Source organism: Odocoileus virginianus, chromosome 10 (genome assembly GCF_023699985.2).
Source record: "Odocoileus virginianus isolate 20LAN1187 ecotype Illinois chromosome 10, Ovbor_1.2, whole genome shotgun sequence".
NCBI lineage: Eukaryota > Metazoa > Chordata > Mammalia > Artiodactyla > Cervidae > Odocoileus > Odocoileus virginianus.
This window is the reverse complement of record NC_069683.1, coordinates 33,139,766-33,164,368: the sequence shown is the minus strand read 5'-3', so window position 1 is coordinate 33,164,368 and position 24,603 is coordinate 33,139,766. Positions and strand designations below refer to the sequence as shown.

The window sequence follows — 24,603 nt, the reverse complement described above, 5'->3', positions numbered from 1 at the left end:
TCCTTTTGCTTTAGAAGTACATCCAGGAAGCCAGGAATATGGGCAGCACCATCCGCCAGCCCAAACTGTCCAACCTCTCCCCGTCAGTGATTGCCCAGACCAACTGGAAGTTTGTGGAAGGTCTGCTGAAGGAGTGTCGCAACAAGGTGAGCTGTGGACTCTTCTGAATGTGTATTTTCCTTGGCAGCCAAAGTGGAGACCAGGGCTTAGCTCTGACCATTCTTCTCTTGATTTTTAAAATATTATTAATATAATGATATAGTACTAATGTCAAGATCCTGTTAACTTAGAGTTAGATATATTTGTTTTACATAAAATGTAACATTGATTGAGAGCAAGCATAGTTTGCTTGATAAAAATTTAATAGGTATTCTTTAAAGCTGAGAGACAGTGGTAGTTTTTAATTTTAGACATCTTGTGTTACTTACTTAAAATCATTAGTTTTAACGTAGTTAAATTGTCAACATTCATTTTACACATATAGGCAAATATTTTTGCCCCTCTAATTTAATCTGATGACACTGATCTCATGTGTCTAGAAACAAAAGAGCTCACTGAGTGCCTACTGTGTGTCAGACCAAAGTGTGTTATTCAGTTTGTTGCTGTTGGCATGTTTTTGCCGTTCTATAAGAATAGTACTTTTTCAAAAGGTGTTTTATTGAGATGTAGTTGCTGTATTAAAAATGGCACACATTCATGTAAATGTCTTGATCATTTTTTTTGAGGTATCTATAGGTGATTTTAAAATTTTTTAAAATTTATTTATTTTTAAATGGAGAATAATTGCTTTACAATATTGGTTTCTGCCATATAGCAACACAAATTGGCCATAGGTATACGTGTATCCATATGCATACACTGGTGATACCACTAGCACAATCAGGATGTCTGTCACTTTCAAAAATTTCCTTACATTCTTTTGCAATTTTTTTTGTGTGTGCTAACAATGCAGCATGAAATTTATCATCTTAACATATTTTAAATTGCACAATAGATCTGTTCAGTGTGCATGAACATCACAGACATAAAGTTGAGTGAAAAAGAAGAGAAAAGAAACTACATTTGTTAATCATTTCCTTGCTTTTCTGTAGTTTTATTGTGTAAGTCAGGACAGTGATCACTTCTAGAGTGGGAAGGTGATTGGAGAAGGCACATAGGGTTCTTCAAAGGTATAGATGGGCATTATTTTTTTTCCTTAACTTAGGTCATGTTAGTCTAATAGTATACACTCACATAAACACATATGTGTATGTATATGAGATATATTTCACAATAAAAATGTTAAAAATAGTAGCACTGGAAAAGAAGTATGCCAAAGTGTTAAGAGTTGTTGCTTCTGCAAGGTAGAGTATGGGGTGATTTTTTTCCTTGCTCAGATTTTTATATGTCACACATTTATAACATGATTAAATCTTCCTTAAGAACTTGGATTCAATATTCAGGCAGCTTTAGATTCAAAGACCAGATGTGCTGCTACTGTGCTGTGTGAATTTGGGCAAGTTAGGTTCTCTGACCTCAATTTCATTATCAATAAATTGTGAAAAATAATAACTTCTTACAGAGCTATTTGGCTTAACTGAGGTAATGTTATACTTAGTACAGTGCCTGGCACATAGTAATGAAACCTGCAATTATCATTATACAGCATGGTTTTTGTTTTACAGTGAGCCCATGAAAATTTTTTAACCTAGAAGTAAATTACTCCTCAACTTTTTATCCCCTTGGCAGGTACTTCAGATATATTTCTAGGATTAAATGCTTTTAAAGATTTGTTTAAAAGGTCAATTAGGCAATGAGAATCAGAGAATGTCTGAGGTAAGCATGACCAAAGTGTTTTATTCAACTCTTCTCCTCTCATAAGTAAAAAAACTGAATCCAGAGTGATGAAATCACATGTCCACGGTCAGTGATTTCTGTGTTTTATCTTCTTTAAAGAAGGCACTTTACTATATAACCTGACTGATATGGTGAAAAATAAACACACTCTTTACCTGTGGGTCTTCCTCTCAGCCCAACAGATGTACCTGGCAGGTGGCCACAAGCCTGTCTAGTTGAATGTGATCTGGCTGACTTGTGGGTGTCTTATCTTACCAACTGATTTCTTATAGACCAAGAGGATGCTGGTGGAGAAGATGGGGCGAGAGGCTGTGGAACTAGGACATGGGGAAGTGAACATCACAGGGGTGGAAGAGAATACCTTGATTGCCAGTCTTTGTGACCTACTGGAAAGGATTTGGAGTCATGGGCTACAGGTGAAACAGGTAATGAATGTCTGGCCTCTCCCTTTTGAGCAGACTCTCTTCCTGTTTTTGCATACTAGTTTCCCCACTTTTCCAGCTGGCTGGCTTTGAAGAATGGCACATGGTGCTTGTAGAGTGAGACTTGAAATTGATTTTTTTTTTTTTTTTGGTACAGAAAATTGTACACCTAATAAGTGTCAATTTTATGGTAATATGAATTATGTCTCAATAAAGGTTTTCTTTTTTTTTTCAATTCAAATAGGATCATCCTATACATAATATTTTGGAACTTGTTTTTTCTTGCCTCAGAATGTCTTCTCCATGTTCTTAACTAATTTGGGTGATAGTGTAGTAAGTATTTAAGAGCTGAGACTATAAATCAGATAGTCCTGGTTTAATTCCTGCTTTCGGTCTGTGAAACTGAGCACGGTACCTAGCTTCTGTAAGATTCTCTTTCCTCGTGTCCATGATGGAATTGTAAAAGAACACATCTCCATAGGCCTCGTGAAGATTTGAAAAGATAATTTGTGTGAGCACTAAGTTCAGAGCCTGTTATCTGGGAGGTTCTCTAAAAATGTTTGTGGTTATTCTTCTTCTAAAAGTTCAGTTTTAATTACTGTTTTCACTGTATAGATGTTCAATGCTTAAATCAGTCCTTTATTATTAATTATCTTATTTCTGATTTATCAGTATTAAGAACAGCACTGTGACTTTTAAAAGTAAGCTTTAAAACATAAGCTTTTAAAAATGTTAATAATTGTGTATCACATCCCTAAAATGTTGACAGTTTTGTAGTAGAGTAGCAACACTATAGGCATTGGAATCAGAAAGACTTGGTTTTTAATCCTAGCTCCTCTTGATAACTTTAAGTGACTTGCAATTTCTGAGTCTCATCTTCCTTATCTATACTGCAGAGTTAATAAAACCTAGCTTTCAGGGTTGTTATGATAATTAGATATGGTTAAAAAAAAAAAGTACCTGGCATGTGGTAGGTATGCAACATACAGTAACTCTTATTAGTCCAGGTTCTACGTGATGGATTTGTGTTTCTTTCCTTTTCTCTGTAATAAATGAGTAGACTGTATATGATCATTTTATCATTTTCTTTTAAGTTTAGCAAGCCTGGCAATATAGTTGAGCTCTTTCAGTGTTTTAGTAAAATATATGCTCCCCCCACCCTACCCCCCAAACTTTATTCTCCATAAAAGTCTTCAGGGAGTTAGGCATTAAAAAATAGTAATACCATATCATCACAGGTGTCTTAAACTTGTCCCCTGAGGCTTTGCAACTGTATCCTTTAGGAATTCCCACAGCCTGGGGAATATCGTTTGGAGCCCGTTTGATCCCCCTCTCATTCTGGATAGACGGAGGCTACTTACTGGTGAGCAACCAGTACAGAATAGTGGGAACTTTTCAATTGAGCTTCCATTTTGTTCTGAGTTCTGCTTTTGGAGCTCTAAATGTGAAGCACTGACAGCATCACAGAAGGAATTGAAGATCTGTGCCTTCTGGCAGGGACACATGTTCAGCTGGGGATTGAAATCCCTACAGCGTGTTCTCCTTAGGCCTCCATTTTGTTAACCTTCGTTTAGACCACTTTTCTCTCCTGCTGAGAAATTCTTCAGTTACCTCTCAGTCCGGGGATTATAACCTGGCTCCCTGGTCCCCTCAATCATGTGATCATCTCAGTCCCCTCTGGGGGCACCTTGTTGAACAACTACTTACCTGCTGAGAAAGTCAAAGAGAACGCAAACTCAGTTTGTTACCAGCTGCCTGCCTGAAAGGCTGCCTACAGCAAGTCCTCATAAGAACCTATGTTAACCTCACCACCCTCTTTGGCTTCCAGTGACATTTTCCAAGGATATGGGCTTCCTTTAGTATATTTTTCTGAGGTTTGGTTTTTTTTATACTGGTTTAGTAACTGCTGCCATTTCAGGACTGGTCAGTGAAAAGGGGTTGTTTCTCATCTTTCATGTGTGTGACATTCTTGGAGAATCTGGTGCTATATATTGTTTGGCCACATTCCCAAATGGGTAGTTGGGCTGTATTGTGAATCTTGAAGTCCTGGTCAGCCCCTTTGCAATCACTGAGCGCCTGGGTGTCCTGGCACCGTGGCTGGTGTTGCTCTTGCCTTTGGCTCTTTGGCGTCATTACATGTGAGGACTCTGGTGACCAGCTGTATTTCTGTGTGACATCTAGACAGTTGTGTTAAAGGAGGCTGCCTTCTTAGTCTGCCTAGATTTAGGGGATACAGTGATGAATAAGGCAGTCTCTGCTTTTTCAGGAGCTAATAATGGTTTTGGTAAATGGATGGATATATGGGTTTCTAGAAGTTGAATTAACTAAATCAAAGACCGTGAATATTTTGAGCTCTCATATTGTTTTCTACTTATATAGTATTAATATGCCAGTTCGTAACAATATAAGAATTGTAAGTCTCATTGGTTTTGTTGAACATCTGTTTTCTCAAACATTTGGTATTTCAGTGAATTTAAAAAATGGTCTTTTCTAGTTGTGTGTTTTTTAAAAAACTGCCATTAAGGTTGTTGGGTTTTAAGTTGGTTAAATCTTGTAGGAAATCCAAACAGACAGAAAGTTCATGTCAACAGCTTGCTGATCTGTAGATGGGGGATTTTTCCCATTCAAATGCTTGATTTCCACCCCCCGCCCAATCAGGTTAATTGGTGGATAAAAATAAAACAGATTCTTCATATTCTCATGGGAAAAATCTTGAGACTTAATTCCCCACATTCATTCCCAAATGTAAAATTTTCTTCAGAAAATAAGCTTTAGAAGTTCAATGCTGTCTTTCAGAAGCTCCTCGTATAGCATCATTATTAACAGTAATGGTTCTAATATTAGCTGTACTTAAACTTGCGTCCCAATATTCTACTTACTAGTTGTATGATCTTTTACAAGTTACTTAGTGGATTCTCAGTTTGTTCTTTTCCACCTCCCAGAATATTGGAAATAAAAGCAAAAATAAACAAATGGGACCTAATGAAACTTAAAAGCTTTTGCACAACAAAGGAAACTATAAGTAAGGTGAAAAGACAGCCCTCAGATTGGGAGAAAATAATAGCAAATGAAGCTACAGACAGAGGATTAATCTCAAAAATATACAAGCAACTCCTGAAGCTCAATTCCAGAAAAATAAATGGCCCAATCAAAAAATGGGCCAAAGAACTAAACAGACATTTCTCCAAGGAAGACATACAGATGGCTAACAAACACATGAAAAGATGCTCAACATCACTCATTATCAGAGAAATGCAAATCAAAACCACAATGAGGTGCCATTACACGCCAGTCAGGATGGCTGCTATCCAAAAGTCTACAAGCAATAAATGCTGGAGAGGGTGTGGAGAAAAGGGAATCCTCTTACACTGTTGGTGGGAATGCAAACTAGTACAGCCACTGTGGAGAACAGTGTGGAGATTTCTTAAAAAACTGGAAATAGAACTGCCATATGACCCAGCAATCCCACTTCTGGGCATACACACTGAGGAAACCAGATCTGAAAGAGACATGTGCACCCCAATGTTCATCGCAGCACTGTTTATAATAGCCAGGACATGGAAGCAACCTAGATGCCCATCAGCAGACGAATGGATAAGGAAGCTGTGGTACATATACACCATGGAATATTACTCAGCCATTAAAAAGAATTCATTTGAATCAGTTCTAATGAGATGGATGAAACTGGAGTCCATTATACAGAGTGAAGTAAGCCAGAAAGATAAAGAACATTACAGCATACTAACACATATATATGGAATTTAGAAAGACGGTGATGATAACCCTATATGCAAAACAGAAAAAGAGACACAGATGTACAGAACAGACTTTTGGACTCTGTGGGAGAAGGCGAGGGTGGGATGTTTCGAGAGAACAGCATGTATATTATCTATGGTGAAACAGATCACCAGCCCAGGTGGGATGCATGAGACAAGTGCTTGGGCCTGGTGCACTGGGAAGACCCAGAGGGATGGGGTGGAGAGGGAGGTGGGAGGGGGGACTGGGATGGGGAATACATGTAACTCCATGGCTGATTTATGTCAATGTATGACAAAACCCACTGCAATGTTGTGAAGTAATTAGCCTCCAACTAATAAAAATAAATGAAAAAAAAATTTTAAAAAATGAAGAAAATGAGGTTAGAGGTACCTACACTGTAGGATTGTTGGAAGCATTAAATAAAATATTGTATTTTAAACTTTTAACATAGTGCTTAGTTCATAGAAAATGTCAAGACATGATAGTTTCTGTCATTATTACTCTTGTAAAATATAGCACTAAATCACTTGTAAAATGACCATAATAACTCCTATTATTAAAATTATACTACATTTATATTATATCTGCTATGTAAGAATATTTATCGTGAACCTGAAGTAAATTTTTAATCCTGTAACAAGTTAACATAGAGACAAGGGTTTCTGTACAGAAGGATGACTAGACTAAGGAAACAAAGCAGTTGTTAGGTGACCAACTGGGCTCACTTACTTTATAAGCAAATTGCTCCCTTAACATCAGGCTTGAAAATGCTGTTCAGATTTGTGTCTTGGTAAAATTACAAAATGCAAAAGTAGTAAGTAAAGAAACACCTTGAGTAACAGGCAAATTTGGCCTTGGAGTACAGAATGAAGCAGGGCAAAGGCTAATAGAGTTTTGCCAAGAGAACACACTGGTCATAGCAAACACCCTCTTTCAACAACACAAGAGAAGACTCTACACATGGACATCACCACATGGTCACCACTGAAATTAGATTGATTATATTCTTTGCAGCCAAAGGTGGAGAAGCTCTATACAGTCAGCAAAAACAAGGCCAGGAGCTGACTGTGGCTCAGATCATGAACTCCTAATTGCCAAATTCAGACTTAAATTGAAGAAAGTAGGGAAAACCACTAGACCATTCAGGTATGACCCAAATTGAATCCCTTACGATTGTACAGTGGAAGTGACAAATAGATTTAAGGGACTAGATCTGGTAGAGTGCCTGATGAACTGTGGACGGAGGTTCATGACATTGTACAGGAGACAGGGATTAAGACCATCCCCAAGAAAAAGAAATGCAAAAGAGTGAAATGGCTGTCTGAGGAGGCCTTACAAATAGCCATGACAAGAAGAGAAGCGAAAAGCAATGGAGAAAAGGAAAGATATATCCATTTGAATGCAGAGTTACAAAGAATAGCAAGAAGAGATAAGAAAGCCTTCCTAAGTGATCAGTGCAAAGAAATAGAGGAAAACAACAGAATGGGAAAGACTAGAGATCTCTTCAAGAAAATTAGAGATACCAGGAGAACATTTCATTGAAAGATGGGCACAATAAAGGACAGAAATGGCATGGAACTAAAAGAAGCAGAAGATATTAAGAAGAGGTAGCAAGAATACACAGAAGAACTATACAAAAAAGATCTTCACGATCCAGATAATCACGATGGTGTGATCACTTACCTAGAGCCAGACATCCTGGAATGTGAAGTCAAGTGGGCCTTAGGAAGCATCACTACAAACAAAGCTAGTGGAGGTGATGAATTCCAGCTGAGCTATTTCAGATCCTAAAAGATGAAGCTGTGAAAGTGCTGCACTCAATATGCCAGCAAAGTTGAAAAATGCAGCAGTGGCCACAGGATTGAAAAACGTCAGTCATTTCAGTCCCCAAAAAAGGCAATGCCACAGAATGCTCAAACTACCGTACAGTTGCACTCATCTCACAGGCTACTTACAAAATGCTCAAAATTCTCCAAGCCAGGCTTCAGCAATACGTGAACTATGAACTTCCAGATGTTCAAGCTGGTTTTCAGGAAAGGCAGAGGAACCAGAGATCAAATTGCCAACATCTGCTGGATCATGGAAACAGCAAGAGAGTTCCAGAAAAACATCTATTTCTGCTTTATTGATTATGCCAAAGCTTTTGACTGTGGATCATCACAAACCGTGAAAAATCCTTCAGGAGATGGTAATACCAGACCACCTGACCTGCCTCTTGAAAAATCTGTATGCAGGTCAGGAAGCAACAGTTAGAACTGGACATGGAACAACAGACTGGTTCCAAATAGGAAAAGGAGTACGTCAAGGCTGTATATTGTCACCCTGTTTATTTAACTTATATGCAGAGTACATCATGAGAAACGCTGGGCTGAATGAAGTACAAGCTGGAATCAAGACTGCCAGGAGAAATATCAATAACCTCAGATATGCAGATGACACCACCCTTATGGCAGAAAGTGAAGAAGAACTAAAGAGCCTCTTAATGCAAGTGAAAGAGGAGAGTGAAAAAGTTGGCTTAAAGCTCAACATTCAGAAAAATAAGATCATGGCATCCGATCCCATCACTTCATGGCAAATAGATGGGGAAACACTGGAACAGTGGCAGATTTTATTTTTTGGGGCTCCAGAATCACTGCAGATGGTGATTGCAGCCATGAAATTAAAAGACGCCTACTCTTTGGAAGAAAAGTTATGACCAACCTACTTCAGTTCAGTTCAGTTCAATTGCTCAGTCGTGTCCAACTCTTTGCGACCCCATGAATCGCAGCATGCCAGGCCTCCCTGTCCATCACCAACTCCCGGAGTTTACTCACTCATGTCCATCGAGTCGGTGATGCCATCCAGCCATCTCATCCTCTGTTGTCCCCTTCTCCTCCTGCCCCCAATCCCTCCCAGCATCAGAGTCTTTTCAAGTGACTCAACTCTTTGCATGAGGTGGCCAAAGTATTGGGGTTTCAACTTCAACATCAGTCCTTCCAATGAACACCCAGGACTGATCTCCTTTAGGATGGACTGGTTGGATCTCCTTGCAGTCCAAGGGACTCTCAAGGGTCTTCTCCAACACCACAGATCAAAAGCATCAATTCTTCAGCACTCAGCTTTCTTCATAGACCAGCTCTCACATCCATGCATGACCACTGGAAAAACCATAGCCTTGACTAGACACACCTTTGTTGGCAAAGTAATGTCTCTGCTTATATGCTATCTAGGTTGGTCATAACTTTCCTTCCAAGGAGTAAGTGTCTTTTAATTTCATGGCTGCAATCACCATCTGCAGCGATTTTGGAGCCCCCCAAAATAAAGTCTGACATTGTTTCCACTGTTTCCCCACCTATTTCTCATGAAGTGATGGGACCAGATGCCATGATCTTAGTTTTCTGAATGTTGAACTTTAAGCCAACTTTTTCACTCTCCTCTTTCACTTTCATCAAGAGACTTTAGTTCCTCTTCATTTCTGCCATAAGGGTGGTGCCATCTGCATATCAGAGGTTATTGATATTTCTCCCGGCAATCTTGATTCCAGCTGGTGCTTCTTCCAGCCCAGCGTTTCTCATGATGTATGCTTCTTCCAGCCCAGCGTTTCTCATGATGTACTCTGCATATATGTTAAATAAGCAGGGTGACAATATACAGCCTTGACGTACTCCTTTTCCTAGACAGCATATTAAAAAGCAGAGACACTACTTTGCCAACAAATGTCTGTCTCATCAAAGCTATGGTTTTTCCAGTAGTCATGTATGGATGTGAGAGTTGGACTATAAAGAAAGCTGAGTGCCAAAGAATTGATGCTTTTGAACTGTGATGCTGGAGAAGACTCTTGAGAGCCCCTCGGATAGCAGGGAGATCAGTCAAATTGGTCAATCCTAAAAGAAATCAACCTTGAATATTCATTGGAAGGACTGATGCTGAAGCTCAGGTACCATTACTTTGGCCACCTGATGCAAAGAGCTGACTCGTTGGAAAAGATCCTGAGGCTGGGAAAGGTTGAGGGCAGGAGGAGAGGGGGACGACAGAGGATGAGATGGTTGGATGGCATCACCAACTCGATGGGCATGAGTTTGAGTAAACTCTGGGAGTTGGGGATGGACGGGGAGGCCTGGTGTGCTACATAGTTCATGGGGTCGCAAGGAGTCAGACACTACTAAGTGACCGAACTGAACTGAAAATGACAAACTACTACATGTCTCCAACAGTTTAAGCTGCAGCTTTTACATTTTCAAGTGCCAAGGTTCTGCTGTGTTGACAGTAGTATATCTTAGACGTGCAGTTAAGTACCAGCCACCTCTTCTGCAGGCTTCTTCAAAATAGCTTCCACAGTGCATCCTCATCCTTGTGATGATGTACTCTCCCTAGGCTGCAGAGGGCAGGAATGCTTTTAAATATTTTAGGAAATTTGGGAGCTGTTATAGAATCTTGTAGTCTGGGTATCTGTTCCTCTGCAAAAGCCATCATGCACTACCCAAGCTGATCTTCAACCAACCAGACCATTTAGAGATTAATAGGTTATTTGCTTTTTTCTTTCTTACCCACTGGTCCATTCTCAGGCTCTTTTTTTGACCATGTCCTTCCTATTCCCAGTGGGGGACCATTTCTTTTTTCTGTTCCCTTCCATTCTTTATATTTCTCCTGAATTTTAGATAGGGGATATATATTTATATACATTGCATATGGGCATATATTGAGAGAAAAAACAGGACAGCTACTTTTTAGCAAAAGCCCACATCTGTATGTTCAAATTATCTCTGACTTTGCTCACTAGATGACTTGCCCTTATAAATCTAAACTGATAGATATTTCTCCCTTGCACTGGTTCCAGGGGAAATCAGCTTTGTGGTCCCACCTGTTACATTATCAGGAAAACCGGCAGAGAAAACTCACATCAGGAAGCCTCAGTACCTCAGGTAAGATGGTCTCAGCACCATTGGGCAAGCTCCCTTCACTCACTTTCCCATCCTCCACTGAAGTGGTCCTCTTTAGCAGACTGTTCCACATCAGTGAAGCCTTCAATCTGTAGTGTTTAAGCCACAGGGCTCTTTGGACCACAGAGCATGCCAAGGCCGTGGGGTGTGCTTTTATTATGTGTTTCTATACACTTTTGATTAGTGAGATAGAAGATTAATATCACTAAGAGGCCACCCTTAGAATAAATTCGGATTTTAAATGAATTTGCATTGATACCGATGTCCTGTGTTTGGAGCAGGTGTTTTCAGACTCCTTTGTTTTATTTCTCTGAGATGAGCATTGAGATGATTTCCTATCAATTAAGAGAGCCTGTTTGTCAGTGTCCTGCTTTGGAACTTCTCAAAGTCCAGGCCTGGTGTGCATGATCCCTTGAAGTTGCTTTCTGTTTCCATTTAATAAAAATATCAAAGTTGGCAAGGACCCCAGAAATCATCTAGTTCAGCCCCCTTGTTTTACAGGAGGCAGAAACTGGTAGCCAGAGAGGAGTTGAATTTACTTAAGATCACACAGTGGTCTGCTGTTCTTTATAACCTCGTGCAGTGTCTTTTCCAGGACTGTCTGCCTTCTTCCTTTTCTTCTTGGCAGCATCTCCTCTGCATACCATCCCTCATTCTCCTCTCTCTGCCAGGGAGTTTGTTTATTTTTCTTAAATGTTCTTGTCCTAATGGTAAAAATCACTTTAAGTGGAGGTGAAAAGGTAGTCATGAATCAGTGTTTGTTGGCTTTGCCCTTGAACTAGTTGATCTCAACAAGCACTCACTGCACGTGGGGAAAATATCAATAGTTGGCAAAAAACCAGATTCAAGCTCCCTGAGTAACCTCATAAGGAGTTTTTGAGTCCACTTTCTGGATATGAGAACAGAATCTTCTTAGGAAAGCCACAGAAGTTATTGCCAAGGGATAAAGTGTAGCCAGAAAGTCTGAGCAACTGAATGATGAAGATACTAACTTTAAACGTTGGCCCAGACATGGGGATATACAGGTATTGTGTCTAGAAGTCCTAAGCATTCCTTGCACATTCCCTTGGTCTTTCTGTAGTCCTTTTGAGGCAGAAATAGGACAAGAGTATAGCTCTGAGTGGAAGCACTGCTTCCAAGGATTATGATAAGAACATGTTGGATTAGGATCCAGAGGATCTGTGTTCCTTCCAGTGCCACCTTTGCTACTTGCTGACTGGGGACAAAGCAGCTCACCTCTGAATTTCAGTTTTCTCTTCTGTGATAACTGTTCATGGCTGTCTTATAAGTTGTTAGAGAATTAAGTGATACAGCATGCATAAAAATATAAAATCTGGTACCTAATAGGTACATAATGTTCATGAAATGATTGATTAAAGTGTTTTCAAAGTAACCAGCTTTTTTTCTTTAGAAATTTGTGGTTAGAGATCAGAAGAGTAGTAAGCTATTTCGGTAGCCAGATCTCTTTGGACTTAAGCAAATTTTTTTTTTCTAGGAATATTTCTTGATTCAGAACGGAGGAAGTCTGATGCCAGCTCCGTCATGTCTCCCCTGAGAATCTCCCTCATTCAGGATATGAGGTCAGTCTGGGCTTATTTGTAATTAGCCACTCAAATTCTGTTCTCAGTTGCTGCTTAGGAGTCCACTTTAAATAGCAGAGTCTCAGTGACCTGGGTTTCTACAACCTCTCATTTAACCAGGAAGCCTCCTCATTGGTCCTGTGTTTCCTGATGCATTTGTAGAGCTGTATAAGCAGTTGTGTTTCCATACTTTTTTGGAGAATTACACCAGAGTGTTTCAAGGCCTAAAAGCTCTGGGATTAGCCTTGCTTTTTGAAAGCTATACTGTCTTCCTCACCAACCCCCTAAATTATGATGAGCCTATCTTTCAAAGCTTCATGGAAGCTCAGGATTTTGTAAACAAGAAAGATGGAGTCTCTCAGGATGGGGTGGGACTGCCTCACCAGGCTTCCTTTGGCATTACAGGGGAGGTGTTGGTAGTGAGTTCATTTCCCACCCCACCCTCCACTTTACTTTCCCTATTTGTCCTTCAGGCACATCCAGAACATTGGAGAAATCAAGACTGATGTGGGAAAAGCCAGAGCATGGGTGCGTCTGTCCATGGAAAAGAAGTTACTTTCCAGACACCTGAAGCAGCTTCTCTCAGACCATGAGCTCACCAAGTAAGGCCATTCCACTTGGAGTAGAACCAGCTCCTGGGAGTGGTGGGAGGGATTGGAAACCCATGGGAAAGGAGAGTATGTGGTGTATCATTACTGCTGAATTCAGCTAAACTCAAATTGCATGTGAAGGTTTTGCAGCATTTCTTCTTTTTCTTTATTCCTTTCTGTGTAGAACACTACTGTGCACTTACACTACAAAATATATTTTCTGCTTTCCTCTTGATGAATAATAACTCTTTTGGCAGTGCTCAACACAGCATGCTTGTGTTAGTAGGAACATTCAGACATAAGCAGTTGACTGGGTGCTCTCTGAACTGAGTTCTGAAGGCTTGGGTTCTTCAGACTAAGCCACAACCACTACCGGAAGCACTGGTCCTCCCTTTTGGCTGTTGGTTCCTCTTATGGGACCTCCTGTGGTCTATTCTGGCTCCTTCAGCCGTTGGTCAGCCAGTGAGCTCTTGTTGAGTTCTACCTTGAGTCAGTTCCCATAAAGAAGATGGGAGGACTTTTCTTATTTGGGTGAGTTTTGTGATGTAGCATTTCTTCTTCTCCTTCTTTATCTGTAGAAGAATAATTCTGTTATTATCTGTTTTCTGTCTTCCTATTTTCTCAATCTGCATCTCTCACCTCCCCAAATAACTTTCTTGCAGAGGTAGTGAGAAAAATGGAATCCTCATTGGGTACCTTAGAGTTTTGGGGGTCATCCTCTCTTTGTGGCACTCAAATGTTATCTGCATACTTCCTGGGCATAGGATGTTTTCTTGGTCTCTTGTCTTCAGGGGGAAAGGATTGGAGAATTAAAAAGAAACTTCTAATATATCCGCTTATCATTTTTGTTCTCTCCTGAGCCTAGGGCCAGCCCAAAGTAGCTAGGTCCTCGCTTTTCCTTGCTCCTAGAACCGCTAACCCTTCAGTTCCCTTCTCTTGATTTTATGTTTGCGTTCATTCTGTACCCAGGTTACTAGAGCAGGAGGGAGAAGAAAGCTGTCCCCCTTCTCTGATTACCATCTCTCAGTCTTCTGTATATAATACATTTGATTCTTTCATCATCAGCAAACCTATTGGGCATTTTTCTTTTTGGCATTTCCTTGGGCATTTTTTAATGGTATCCTTTATTATGTGACTTGCCTGTCGATGATAAAGCAGAGAAGCAGACCTTGGGGAAATTTTGTGTAAGTGAATTGATTAAACCCGCAGAATCTTTTTATTTAAAGTGAAACTGTGATTTTTTTTTTTTTAAAGATTTTATTGTATGTTTAAACCACAGCAAGAAACTAGTTTCAAAAGCTTGATAGGTTAGGGAGCTCATTTTGAGAGGTTATGAAATAGCAGTTCTTAAAGTACTTGAATTTGATTCCCTTTAAGGATGAAAAGGTATAGGAGTAAAATTTGAAGATTGGAAGATAACTAAAAGGAAACAAGTGAACATTTAAGCCTGGAGTTTGGAAGGGAATCAGTTGCATACCAGTTTCTAAAGGCCAGTTGTGTGTCCTGGAAAAATCTGTGGCTGTGTGGGCCCTGGGGTCTGACAGGACAGGAGAGATTGCTGTGGTGTGGTGTGGGCATTGTCTGTTCGGAGATGGCTGCAGGTTGGCGGGAGGACAGGGTACAGAGGGAGCTGGAAGGGGGCCCAGTCCAGGAACATTATGAAAGAGTCCAGGACAGTAGATAGGTCTAGGGCCTGTGAACTCAAAGGTCTAGGCAGGAGCAGACAGGGCACAGGCCTTGGTGAGGAGGCTCATTTTGGTTTTTTTAAACTGTGGCCCTGTTAGAAGACTACAGCTCAGGATCCATTTACTGCATAGTAACTTCTCACATGATAGTCTGACCGCTGTGCTACTCCAGTGACTAGAAAATGAGGAGAGCTTTGCTGCCACAGACTGCATTTTGGGTGGGGTGTAGGGAGAGAGAAAGACATACTTCATCAAAACCTACCTACTCCTCCATCCTACCCCTCTCATCTTCTCAGTGTGCTTCCAGCTCCTGCTGCTTCAGACCCCTCACACTTCTCAGGATGTGGTAAGCTCTTCAGGGCCTAGTCACAAGTTTTCTTTGCTGGAGTCTGCCCAGACACCCCAGCGGCCTGGTCCATCCCTCCTCAGGCTCCCATAGCAGTTGTTAAAGTACTTGTTCATGCCTTTTTTTTTTAACCACAGGTGGGGTGTGTTATCATTATCATTATTTGTTTGCTGCTTACTAACGTTTGCTTTCTTTGGAAGTGTGGACCACACACCTTTCCCTGTGTGCGTTTTCCCTTCGTAGGCTCCTGGTTTTGAGGCCGCGGGACGCCTTGCTTAGCTTTGCCTCCCATGTACACATTTCGGGCCCTCAGCTGCTGTTCCATCCGTCTCCTTATTTATTGCCGACTCCCTGGGTTTCACGTTCATGCCCCTTTAACCCTTCAGCTGTGCTCAATTTAAGTTTCTTGAAGTTGGTCATGTCTTTGCCTTTATCTCTAAGAAAACTATTACTTGTAAAGCAGATTGTAAACTCTTTAGCCTGAATATTTAGGCCTGCCTTAATTTTACCCTAGCCAGACTTTTCAGTCTCATTGCTAACTGTTTACTTCCCTGAGCCCTCAGCTCTAGCCAAACTGACTTTTATACCTTCTCCTTCTGCAGCCCCTGTCTGAATGTGCACTGTCCTTCAGACCCCTTCTGTTCCGGGACCATCATAGCTTATGGCTCTTTCAGTTTCCAGAGAGAGCCCTTTAGAGCCTTTTATTTGGCAACTGGTTATATTACATATTGTGGCCTTGAGCAGGTTTATTCATCTAGACCGTATTTGAGGATAGGCTTCCCTCTCTGGCTCCTGGGTTGGTGAATTATCTGTGTGAAGAACTGTATAAACTGTCTAGGTAGAACCTCACAGGTCTGCTGAATCCCACACTTCTCTGGCATGGTGATGGCAGTCTGGGCAGGCAGGACAGGGACCTTGCTTTGTTCTCTGTGTGTTTCTCTGTGCTGTGGTCCTCTGCACTGGGCTCTTTGTGTCCCTAATACTTGGGGAAGGTAGGCCCTCTGTGTCTGCAGTGTCCAGCAGAGGAGCGAGCAATGGATGATGGATGGGGATGGGAGGAGGTTTGGAAAGAGGGTAAGAATATTCTCTGTACAGCTTTTCCTTGGTCTGTGACCTGGATCATTCCATTCCTTGCCTCTGACATGTTCAGAGCAGTGTTCTGACCTGTGGGTCTCAGGTCTGCTGAGGGTCTCAGACTAGCCCTGGTAGGAATAATGACCACGACCTCCAGCCATTGCTACTTGCATGCCACACACTGGGATGATGCCCTGTAGAAGCCTTCAGGTTAGGAAAGAAGTCCCACAACCTCTGACACTTTGCAGTAACGTCAGCTCTTGGACACGAGTAGAGCTCGGCTTGTGTTTTTCCTCTGTAGGTTAAGCCACTTTTGCTCTAGCCCTCAGATGGAGTTGCTGGCTTCGTTCCTTATTTAGGTGGCTACAGAACTTTGAGGCTTGCCCTCATGTTCTTTCCTTAGCCATCTCCCTCCAGAGCTGAATACTTCTAGCCTCTTTCCTCCCATTTTGGCTGAGAGACTGACGTGTTACCTCCTCTCTGACAGAAAGCTCTACAAGCGCTACGCCTTCCTGCGCTGTGACGACGAGAAGGAGCAGTTCCTCTATCATCTCCTCTCTTTCAATGCTGTCGATTACTTCTGCTTCACCAATGTCTTCACGACTATCCGTGAGTGGCCCTGTGCTCCCCACTAGCCTTCCCAATGCCAGTCTTCATGAACCTATCAGAGGCTAACTTACTGTCCCCTTTTTAAATAAAGATGATCACTTGTCCTTTCTTCTGTGGGGAGAGAGGTCTTTACTAGCCCTCCTTGGAGGTTGTTTTTTCTCTGAAGTTTCTTCTTGTTTTGAACTAGGATGCTCATACTTTTGGCCATTGTGTTATCACTGTGGTCTTGGGCACAGCTCTGGGGGCCTAAGATGGAGTGGGGTGGTGGTGGTGAAGTTCACTGCCTGCTCTGCACACCTGTAAAGAAATCCCCCTTTTGTTTTGGGCTGAGAAAGTCATTCAGTATCAGGGAAGGTTTCAGACTGGCTTCCAGGGAAAAACAGCTCCTGAAGTAGCAGGAAGAACTCCAGACGGCTGTGGGAGGTTTGGGTCTGGGCCCTGTTCTGCCCTAACTCATTATGGATCTGTGAGCAGTGTCTGCCTGTGCCATAGGCCTCCATCTCCCTGTTTGCAGAGTGAGGAAAAGGGTTTGCAATGGTCTCAGAAAGGCCCCTGGAGCCTTATTGTTCTTTGGTGCCAGGATGCCCTGTTAGGTAGACAAGTCACTGCAGTCCATGGGGTTGCAAAAAATAGGACATGACTTAGCGACTGAACTGAAGTGAGTCTAAATTTGCCTGTGGCTAGTTGTTTGGCCAGTGGCTCAGCTGCGTGGACTCTTGTTTTCATAGGACACTTATCCTTCTCCCCAGAGAAGAGGGTCATAGACTGGTGGAAGCAGCACTGGGCTGGAATGTAGGAGGCCTGAGAGAAACGGTTTCCCTCTCAGTGCCTTGGGAAAGGATTGTGATACCTGCCTGGCTTCTCTGGAGATTGTTACTAGAGTCCTTGAGATGACAGATAGAAGAGTGCTCTGAAAAGCCATTCAGTACAGTGTTGAGTTGGCGATCATGTTTAAGGGACCGTTTTTCTTAGCTCTGAGGTCACAGATGGGCTTGGGTGTGGATGTTTGGGTGATAACCCTGGGAGGAGTGAGATTGAGAAGATTGGCGAATATTCTAAATTGGCCCTGCTGCTCCAGGCTCTGCACCAGGAACCGCAGACATTGCCAGCACACCTGGGGCAGGTCAGTGCCTTCTCAGGTACGGGAAGGACTCCTGATCCTCTCCAATGCCTCATGCCTTCCTCTAAACAGTGATTCCTTACCACATCCTCATCGTACCAAGCAAGAAGCTGGGGGGCTCTATGTTCACCGCCAACCCATGGATCTGCATCTCAGGAGAACTGGGTGAGACACAGATCCTGCAGATTCCCAGGAACCTGTTAGAGATGACCTTTGAGGTATGTGTTACCCAGGGACCACATCCCCAGGCTCTAGGGGTCTGAGTTTCAACTGCTACTTTGGCACCTTCCTCCAGGGTTTTACGGAGGCCTGACTGTGTACAGTATTATGTTTCAGCACAGCTGACCTGTCCCAGGGTGACCAGAGGCCAGAGCCAAGGGTTGAGCTGAAGAGAGGGAGCCTGCTTTGTGTACATGGTCTCTGGCCGGAAGGTGCCCATCTGGACTTGCATACCTCCCTGTCCATGCTGTGTGGAGGAATTCTCGAATTCTTTCAGCTGCTGAACCCAGGGATTCACAGAGACCTCAGACTGCTCTGCCACTTCCAGAGCCTTTTGTTCCCAGGCCTTATTTCTTCCTCTAGGTTGTAGTCTCTTTCTTCCTCAGCCTCGTTCCTCATGAGATAGTATGTATTGCCAGCTTTGGTGGCAGGTGGAGCCATGAGCTCTGCCCCTGCAGATAGCGGGGCCAGCTTGCAGGCAACCAGTCAGATCTGTGCCTCTGAGCAGTGTGGCACTTTTCTCCTATTTTCTTGACCTTCCTATCGTCTCTGTTTCCCTGTTCTCTCACAGTGCCAGAACTTGGGGAAACTCACTACTGTGCAGATAGGCCATGATAACTCTGGACTCTATGCCAAATGGTTGGTGGAGTATGTGATGGTCAGGAATGAGATCACCGGACATACCTACAAGTAAGTGCTCTTCAGCTCTGCCCTGAGACAGTGGGGCCTGGTGTACTTCCAGGGGCTGTGTTTGATGCTTGGGTATGTGGACTTCTCAAGAAGACCTTTTAGGTGTGATAGGCTGAGGCTTCTTGTTGGAAAAGACAAAAAAGGAGGGTTTTCCAAGTGGGAGTGTCTGCTACCACTGTCTAGGCCACCCATCACTCAGGTGGCTCCCCTGATACTACACAATGGGATGAGGAGCAGGGCCATGACGGGTCCCAGGCCAGTTTCAGAGCCTGTCCCCAGGGATTGGCTTTGATGATGGCCTTTGTGGATCAGCAAGGGGAAGGATGCTGAAGGAGCTGACAGCTCTGACAGGCTATTGCCTGAACCTCAGGTTTCCATGTGGCCGCTGGTTGGGGAAGGGCATGGATGATGGGAGCCTGGAGCGGGTCCTGGTTGGGGAGCTGCTCACATCCCAGCCTGAGGTGGATGAGAGGCCGTGCCGGACCCCGCCCCTGCAGCAGTCTCCCAGCGTCATCCGGAGGCTTGTTACCATCTCACCCAACAACAGACCCAGTAAGTTGAAGGTGGGGCTGGGCCCTCATGCTGTCCAGCCTGGAGAGTGGGCAGATTTCTGGGAGCCCTGATGAGGGAGCCCAGATCCGTGCCTGCACAGCTGCCTCAGGCACCACCTCTGCAAAGCAGCATCAGGTGTTGCCACCCTCCTCTCAGGAAGCAGTGTGGGGATTTGGCGCTCCAGTTAGAGGACTGGCAGGAGAGGGGAGAGCTCCTAGAGCCAGGCCCAGTCCTCTCTGCTATTTGTATGTGACCCTGTGGAGGAGAGGGGTCTGCTTTCTGGCCTTCCCTGTTTTCACTATCAAGTTCCTGGCTTCACTGTCAAGGCTTGGCACTCTTTTGGTTGCCAGAGTTCCAGGGCAAAGAATAAATTTTACTAGCTTCTATTAGAGACTAGACTCCAAGGTATTAGCTGTTGCTTTTTGTCCTAAGATTTTAGGAAGAGCTAGCTCCACAAAGTTGTGTGAGCCAAGAGCAACTCAACTCTTCCCAGGGTCCAGGCTGCCCCGCCTCTCCTGTGGGCCTTCCCTATGTCCTGAGTCCTTTGCTTTCTCAGCCAAGCACTATTAACCTCTGAGATTGGATATCTGCTTGATTTTTAATCAGAGCTGAACACTGGGCAAATCCAGGAGTCCATTGGTGAGGCAGTCAATGGCATCGTGAAGCACTTCCATAAGCCTGAGAAAGAGGTGAGCCTCCCTACCCTCCAGCCCAGGGCCTTATATTGAGTGAGAGAGAATAACCTTGTTCCAGGTTCATGTGCTGGGGACAGCCTAACACATAGAGGATGTGCCTCAGTTAGTTTGAGATTCAGCATATTCCTTCCTCTGGGGACCTGTGCCTGGAGTTACCCTGTTTTCCTTACATTTTGACAACACAGCAGAGTCCAGTGAGCTGTGTGTATTTCTCTTGTCTTATGAATCTGTCTGCGTCTCCCTAATAGTGGCCACATTGGCTTTGTCCCCTACTGGGGACCCAGAACCATCATCTGTTCACTCAACAGCTTTTCACTAAGACCTGCTCTGAGTTGGCCCCTTCCAGGTGCTGGGAGACTAGACAAGGTCCCTGCCTGTGTGTTGCTGCCCTCCCAGGTGTGGGTGGTAGGCTTGGGGTGTAGTGGTTGGATGGCATCTTGATCAAGGCTAGCCTGGCACTCTCCCCTGTTTCCTTATATAGCGAGGTAGTCTGACGCTGTTGCTTTGTGGAGAATGTGGCCTTGTCTCGGCCCTGGAGCAGGCTTTCCAGCATGGATTTAAGTCACCACGGCTCTTCAAAAATGTCTTCATTTGGGATTTTTTGGGTGAGTTGGGCTAGGATTTGAGGGTGGGAAAAGCATGCAAACGTGAGGGGATCATCAGTCTAATGTGTGGGTGCTGACCACTGGGGTCTGAGATAATAGAAGCCAAATCAACTGAGTCTCAGGTTAGATCTGTTGTTTGGTGGCCCTGGCTTTTCTTGAAAGTAATGAGAGAACACGCCCACCCCCACCCTGCCCCACTGTTCACCCCTCATCTTCTGTGAACTGGTTTGTAAAGACTCTTTCCAGGCATCTGTTATATATAATACAGGCTTAGTCATGACCCCTCACACTTCCTGCTCATAGGTCCAAGAGGCCAGTTGATAGCACTGAAGTCCAAGCCTTTTGTTAGACCCACTTGGAGAAATTGATGCAAGAAGCTTCTTCCTCAAGAGTTTTGTTGAGAAAGGACCATCTTTATATCAAGGGTCACATTAAGAAATTTAGAACACAGAGCTAGGGAATATAAGGATCTTTTTGAACTGTGCCCAGGGACATCAGAACACCCTTGTTCTCACTGAGTTACCTGCATTGACGTGGAGGGGCCTGTGGTAGGACAGTCAGGGATAGGTTCGTTTTGAAAGCCTCTGTCACTGGCAAACTTTTCTCCTCTTCACAGAAAAAGCACAAACCTATTATGAGACTTTGGAGCAGAACGAACTTGTCCCTGAGGAAAACTGGCATACGAGGGCCCGGAACTTCTGCCGATTTGTCACGGCAATCAATAATAATCCCCGGAACATCGGCAAGGATGGCAAGTTTCAGATGCTGGTGTGCTTGGGAGCCAGGTACTGCAGCCCCGTGGCCCGGCGTGCAGGCAGCCAGCCTTGCAGGCGGTGCTGGAGGTGCCGGGGGCAGGGAGTATCCTATGACCCAAGGGTGGGTAAGGCCTTGTGGGCTTGGTGGAAGCCCTGAATTTCCTTCATGTACCGTGTGTGTGGGGTGTGGGGATGAGAATGTGTGTCTAGTTGGGGAGGAAGGGCCACATTTTGATGGGAAGGAATAAAACTGCCCCCCTGGTAAAATCTGAAGCAGAGTATACGTATCTAGTCACTCCTTTAACAAACATTTGAATGTACTAGGCCTCATGGAAGATGTGGGAATAAAGCTGAATAAAACATGGTTCCTACCATTTAGAAGTTCACTTGTCCTAATTAAGTACAGTACAAAGCAGAAGTTTGGGAGAGTTTGAAAAAGTACTCATTCATAAGGTTTGCTGAAAATGTAGAGGAGAAAGATCAGAGGAGGCTTCGAGAAAGAGGTGGTATTTGAGGTGAGCTTTAGCAAAAGGATAGAAGTCAGGAGGGAGCTTGAAGCAGACGAAACTAGCAGAGAGGCCTATACGAAGCAGCGGATGTGGGACTAGGAATCAGCAGGTGGAATGTTGGAAGGGCAGTAGTAGGATGGGGCCCTTGAGGAGCTGGGACAGAGTTGATTTTAATCAGGGGACTGAAATGATAGTCATTTGACATCAGGGATGGTACACATCAGAGTGGACAAGATTGTTAGGGGTTTTCCAGGGGTCAGGTGAGAGCACAAAGACCAGATAAACAGGGCGGTTTATTTAGGCCATGGAAGGGAGGAGTTGGCATAGTGGTTAAAGACAGACTCTGGAACCAGAGTCACCAGGTTCACATTGCAGATCAGCCACTTCCTGGCTGTGTGCTCTTGAATAAATTGCTTATCTCCATCAACCAGAAGATGTTTCCTCATCTCTACTGTGGGGATAATAATAGCCTTGATAGCAACTCCCTCACATCATAGGGTTGTCATGAAGGTTGTCTCTTATAAAGGGGCCTGGCACGTGCTAAGTGCTATTTGTGTGTCAGTTTGTTGTGTATTGGTGGTGGTGGTGGCTCTGGAGAGGAGTGAGGTTCTAGGAGATGGAGGATTTGATGCTGAGGGGACGTAGTGTCTGGTTGATGGTGTGCCTGGAGGGAAAAGGGGGCAGCAGGGGAGGAGGAGCAGGCCTTGTGCGGATGACAGGGTCTGTATGGATTCGCATTCCTGGGGCTGGGTTGCCCCCCAATCAGGTTGATCCTGATTGTGCTTGTGCTCAGTCGTGTCTGACTCTGTGACCCTGTGGACTAGCTGGTCAGGCTCCTCTGTCCATGGAATTTCCCAGGCAGGAATACTGGAGTGGGTAGTCATTCCCTTCTCCAGGGATCTTCCGGCCCTGGGATCAAACCCAAGTCTCCTGCATTGGCAGGCGGGTTCTTTACTGCTGAACCACCTGGGAAGCCAGGTAGCCCCCAGTGGGAGCCTTTAAAGCCTCATAAAGCATCTTCACCAGGTGCTCTTAGGGGAGTGGAAGGGAACTATGGGGAGAGACCTGCTTCTCCTGCTTCATACTTGGTTCGGGGGGTGATGGGGCAGGTTCCCCCTTGGGCTTTTGCTAACTGTCTCCTGTCCCTCTGACCCATTGGAATGGATCCTTCCCTGCCAGAGACCACCTCTTGCACCACTGGATCGCCCTGCTGGCCGACTGCCCCATCACGGCACACATGTATGAGGATGTGGCACTGATCAAAGACCACACACTTGTCAATTCCTTGATCCGCGTGCTGCAGACGCTGCAGGAGTTCAACATCACTCTGGAGACGTCCCTGGTCAAGGGCATCGACATCTGACCTCCCAGCACCAGCCAGCAGCAGGACCCAGAGACTCGCCTGCAACTTTGCCCCTTCTTTCCAGAGGGACCTAAGCGAGTTGTGCAGGAGATAAGAGGAGGTGTACACTCACTGTAAAAAGAAAAGTAGAGGATTTTTGGAATAAATAATCTATTTTAGAGTTTATTTGCTGATTTGCTTTTTACACACTTTCATGTGAAAGAGTGAAGGGAGAGGGAGATGAGGCTGGTGCCGCTTATTTTGAAGCTGGTGCCCTCCCTCGCCGTGGCCACGCTGGAGCCTGCGGCCTCCCTGGACTGAGCCTGCGGCGCCGCGGGGCAGTTCTGCCTCCTCGCCCTGCCGCGTTAATGAGGCCATTCCACATTGTTTTTAAACTAATGTTTTCTATATTAACATTATTATGGATATTTGGCTTTCATGGGCCACACAGGTGTGCTGAGCAGGAATCCCCATACTCCAATCAAAGGGATTTTTAGTAGTGCCTCTGTAAGCACTGATGAGTCAGCCCTCTGTCTTTTCTGTTTTGTCAGTATTATTTGGGAAGGTGACATGCCAGGATGTATCATCGTGCAGAGAATCACGTTTCCTCTTGGCACACAGTTGCACAGAAGTAAATATAAGCATGTTTTAACAGGTTTTCCTTTTTTTTTTTTTAATGTATTATTTATTTAACCCTCCATTGTATGTTTTAAGTCTTTTTCTTTTCTTTTTTCTATTTTTTTTTAAGGAAAGAAAAAGCTGTCCCAGTCTAACTGGCTATGTTATTACTGTTAAATTTATGTTGTTTTGCAACTTAGAAACCAGCTGCAGTATGGCCCACTTAATAAAACACCTGAAACGAAACTGTGTGGGCCCCTGACTTTGGTGTGGGGGCTGTGAGGAGTGGGGGTGGAGAGCACAGTTTGATCTGGGAGGAAGGGGCTGTAGCACTGCCTGCCCCACCAGGCCTGCCCAGAGGGGTGAGGGGCTTTGGGTCCTGGTCCCTACCCACTGTGGCGCCAGGAACTTCCATGGCTGTTTGAGAGGAATGCAGACAAGGGTTATTTTCCCACCGTCCAGAGGAGGAGGCTGAGGCAGGGGGAAAAAGACCTAAGTTGCAAAGGTGGTCACTTGACTGACAGGATGGGCCTTTTCTTGAGGGTAAGAAAGACCAGATGTGGGAACACTGGGCACATGAGATCCTGTCTGCCCTCGGGAAAGAAAGCTTTTTCCCAGTGTGGCAGGTGATAGAGCTTTGTCAGTTTCCCAGAAATCAGCTTGTGTGTGGTGTGCTCA

General features: G+C 44.1%; 1 protein-coding gene across 3 annotated transcripts in view; it reads left to right on the top strand.

Moving 5' to 3' along the window:
* The window catches only part of DENND5A (DENN domain containing 5A), a 93,668-nt gene extending 69,497 nt beyond the window's left edge, over positions 1-24,171 (top strand). For 2 of the 3 annotated variants that reach the window (XM_070473369.1, XM_020904955.2), the window contains 13 exons: positions 15-146; positions 2,109-2,261; positions 10,834-10,918; positions 12,432-12,516; positions 12,990-13,118; positions 16,699-16,820; positions 18,013-18,158; positions 18,731-18,849; positions 19,220-19,401; positions 20,008-20,090; positions 20,578-20,701; positions 21,318-21,486; positions 23,145-24,171. In XM_070473369.1, the coding sequence (XP_070329470.1) occupies positions 15-146; positions 2,109-2,261; positions 10,834-10,918; positions 12,432-12,516; positions 12,990-13,118; positions 16,699-16,820; positions 18,013-18,158; positions 18,731-18,849; positions 19,220-19,401; positions 20,008-20,090; positions 20,578-20,701; positions 21,318-21,486; positions 23,145-23,328 (1,713 nt within the window). In that variant the 3' untranslated portion in view covers positions 23,329-24,171. The remainder of the gene's footprint in view (positions 1-14; positions 147-2,108; positions 2,262-10,833; positions 10,919-12,431; positions 12,517-12,989; positions 13,119-16,698; positions 16,821-18,012; positions 18,159-18,730; positions 18,850-19,219; positions 19,402-20,007; positions 20,091-20,577; positions 20,702-21,317; positions 21,487-23,144) is intronic. The other variant, XM_070473370.1, reaches the window with a different exon arrangement.
* The last annotated feature ends 432 nt before the right edge of the window (positions 24,172-24,603 follow it).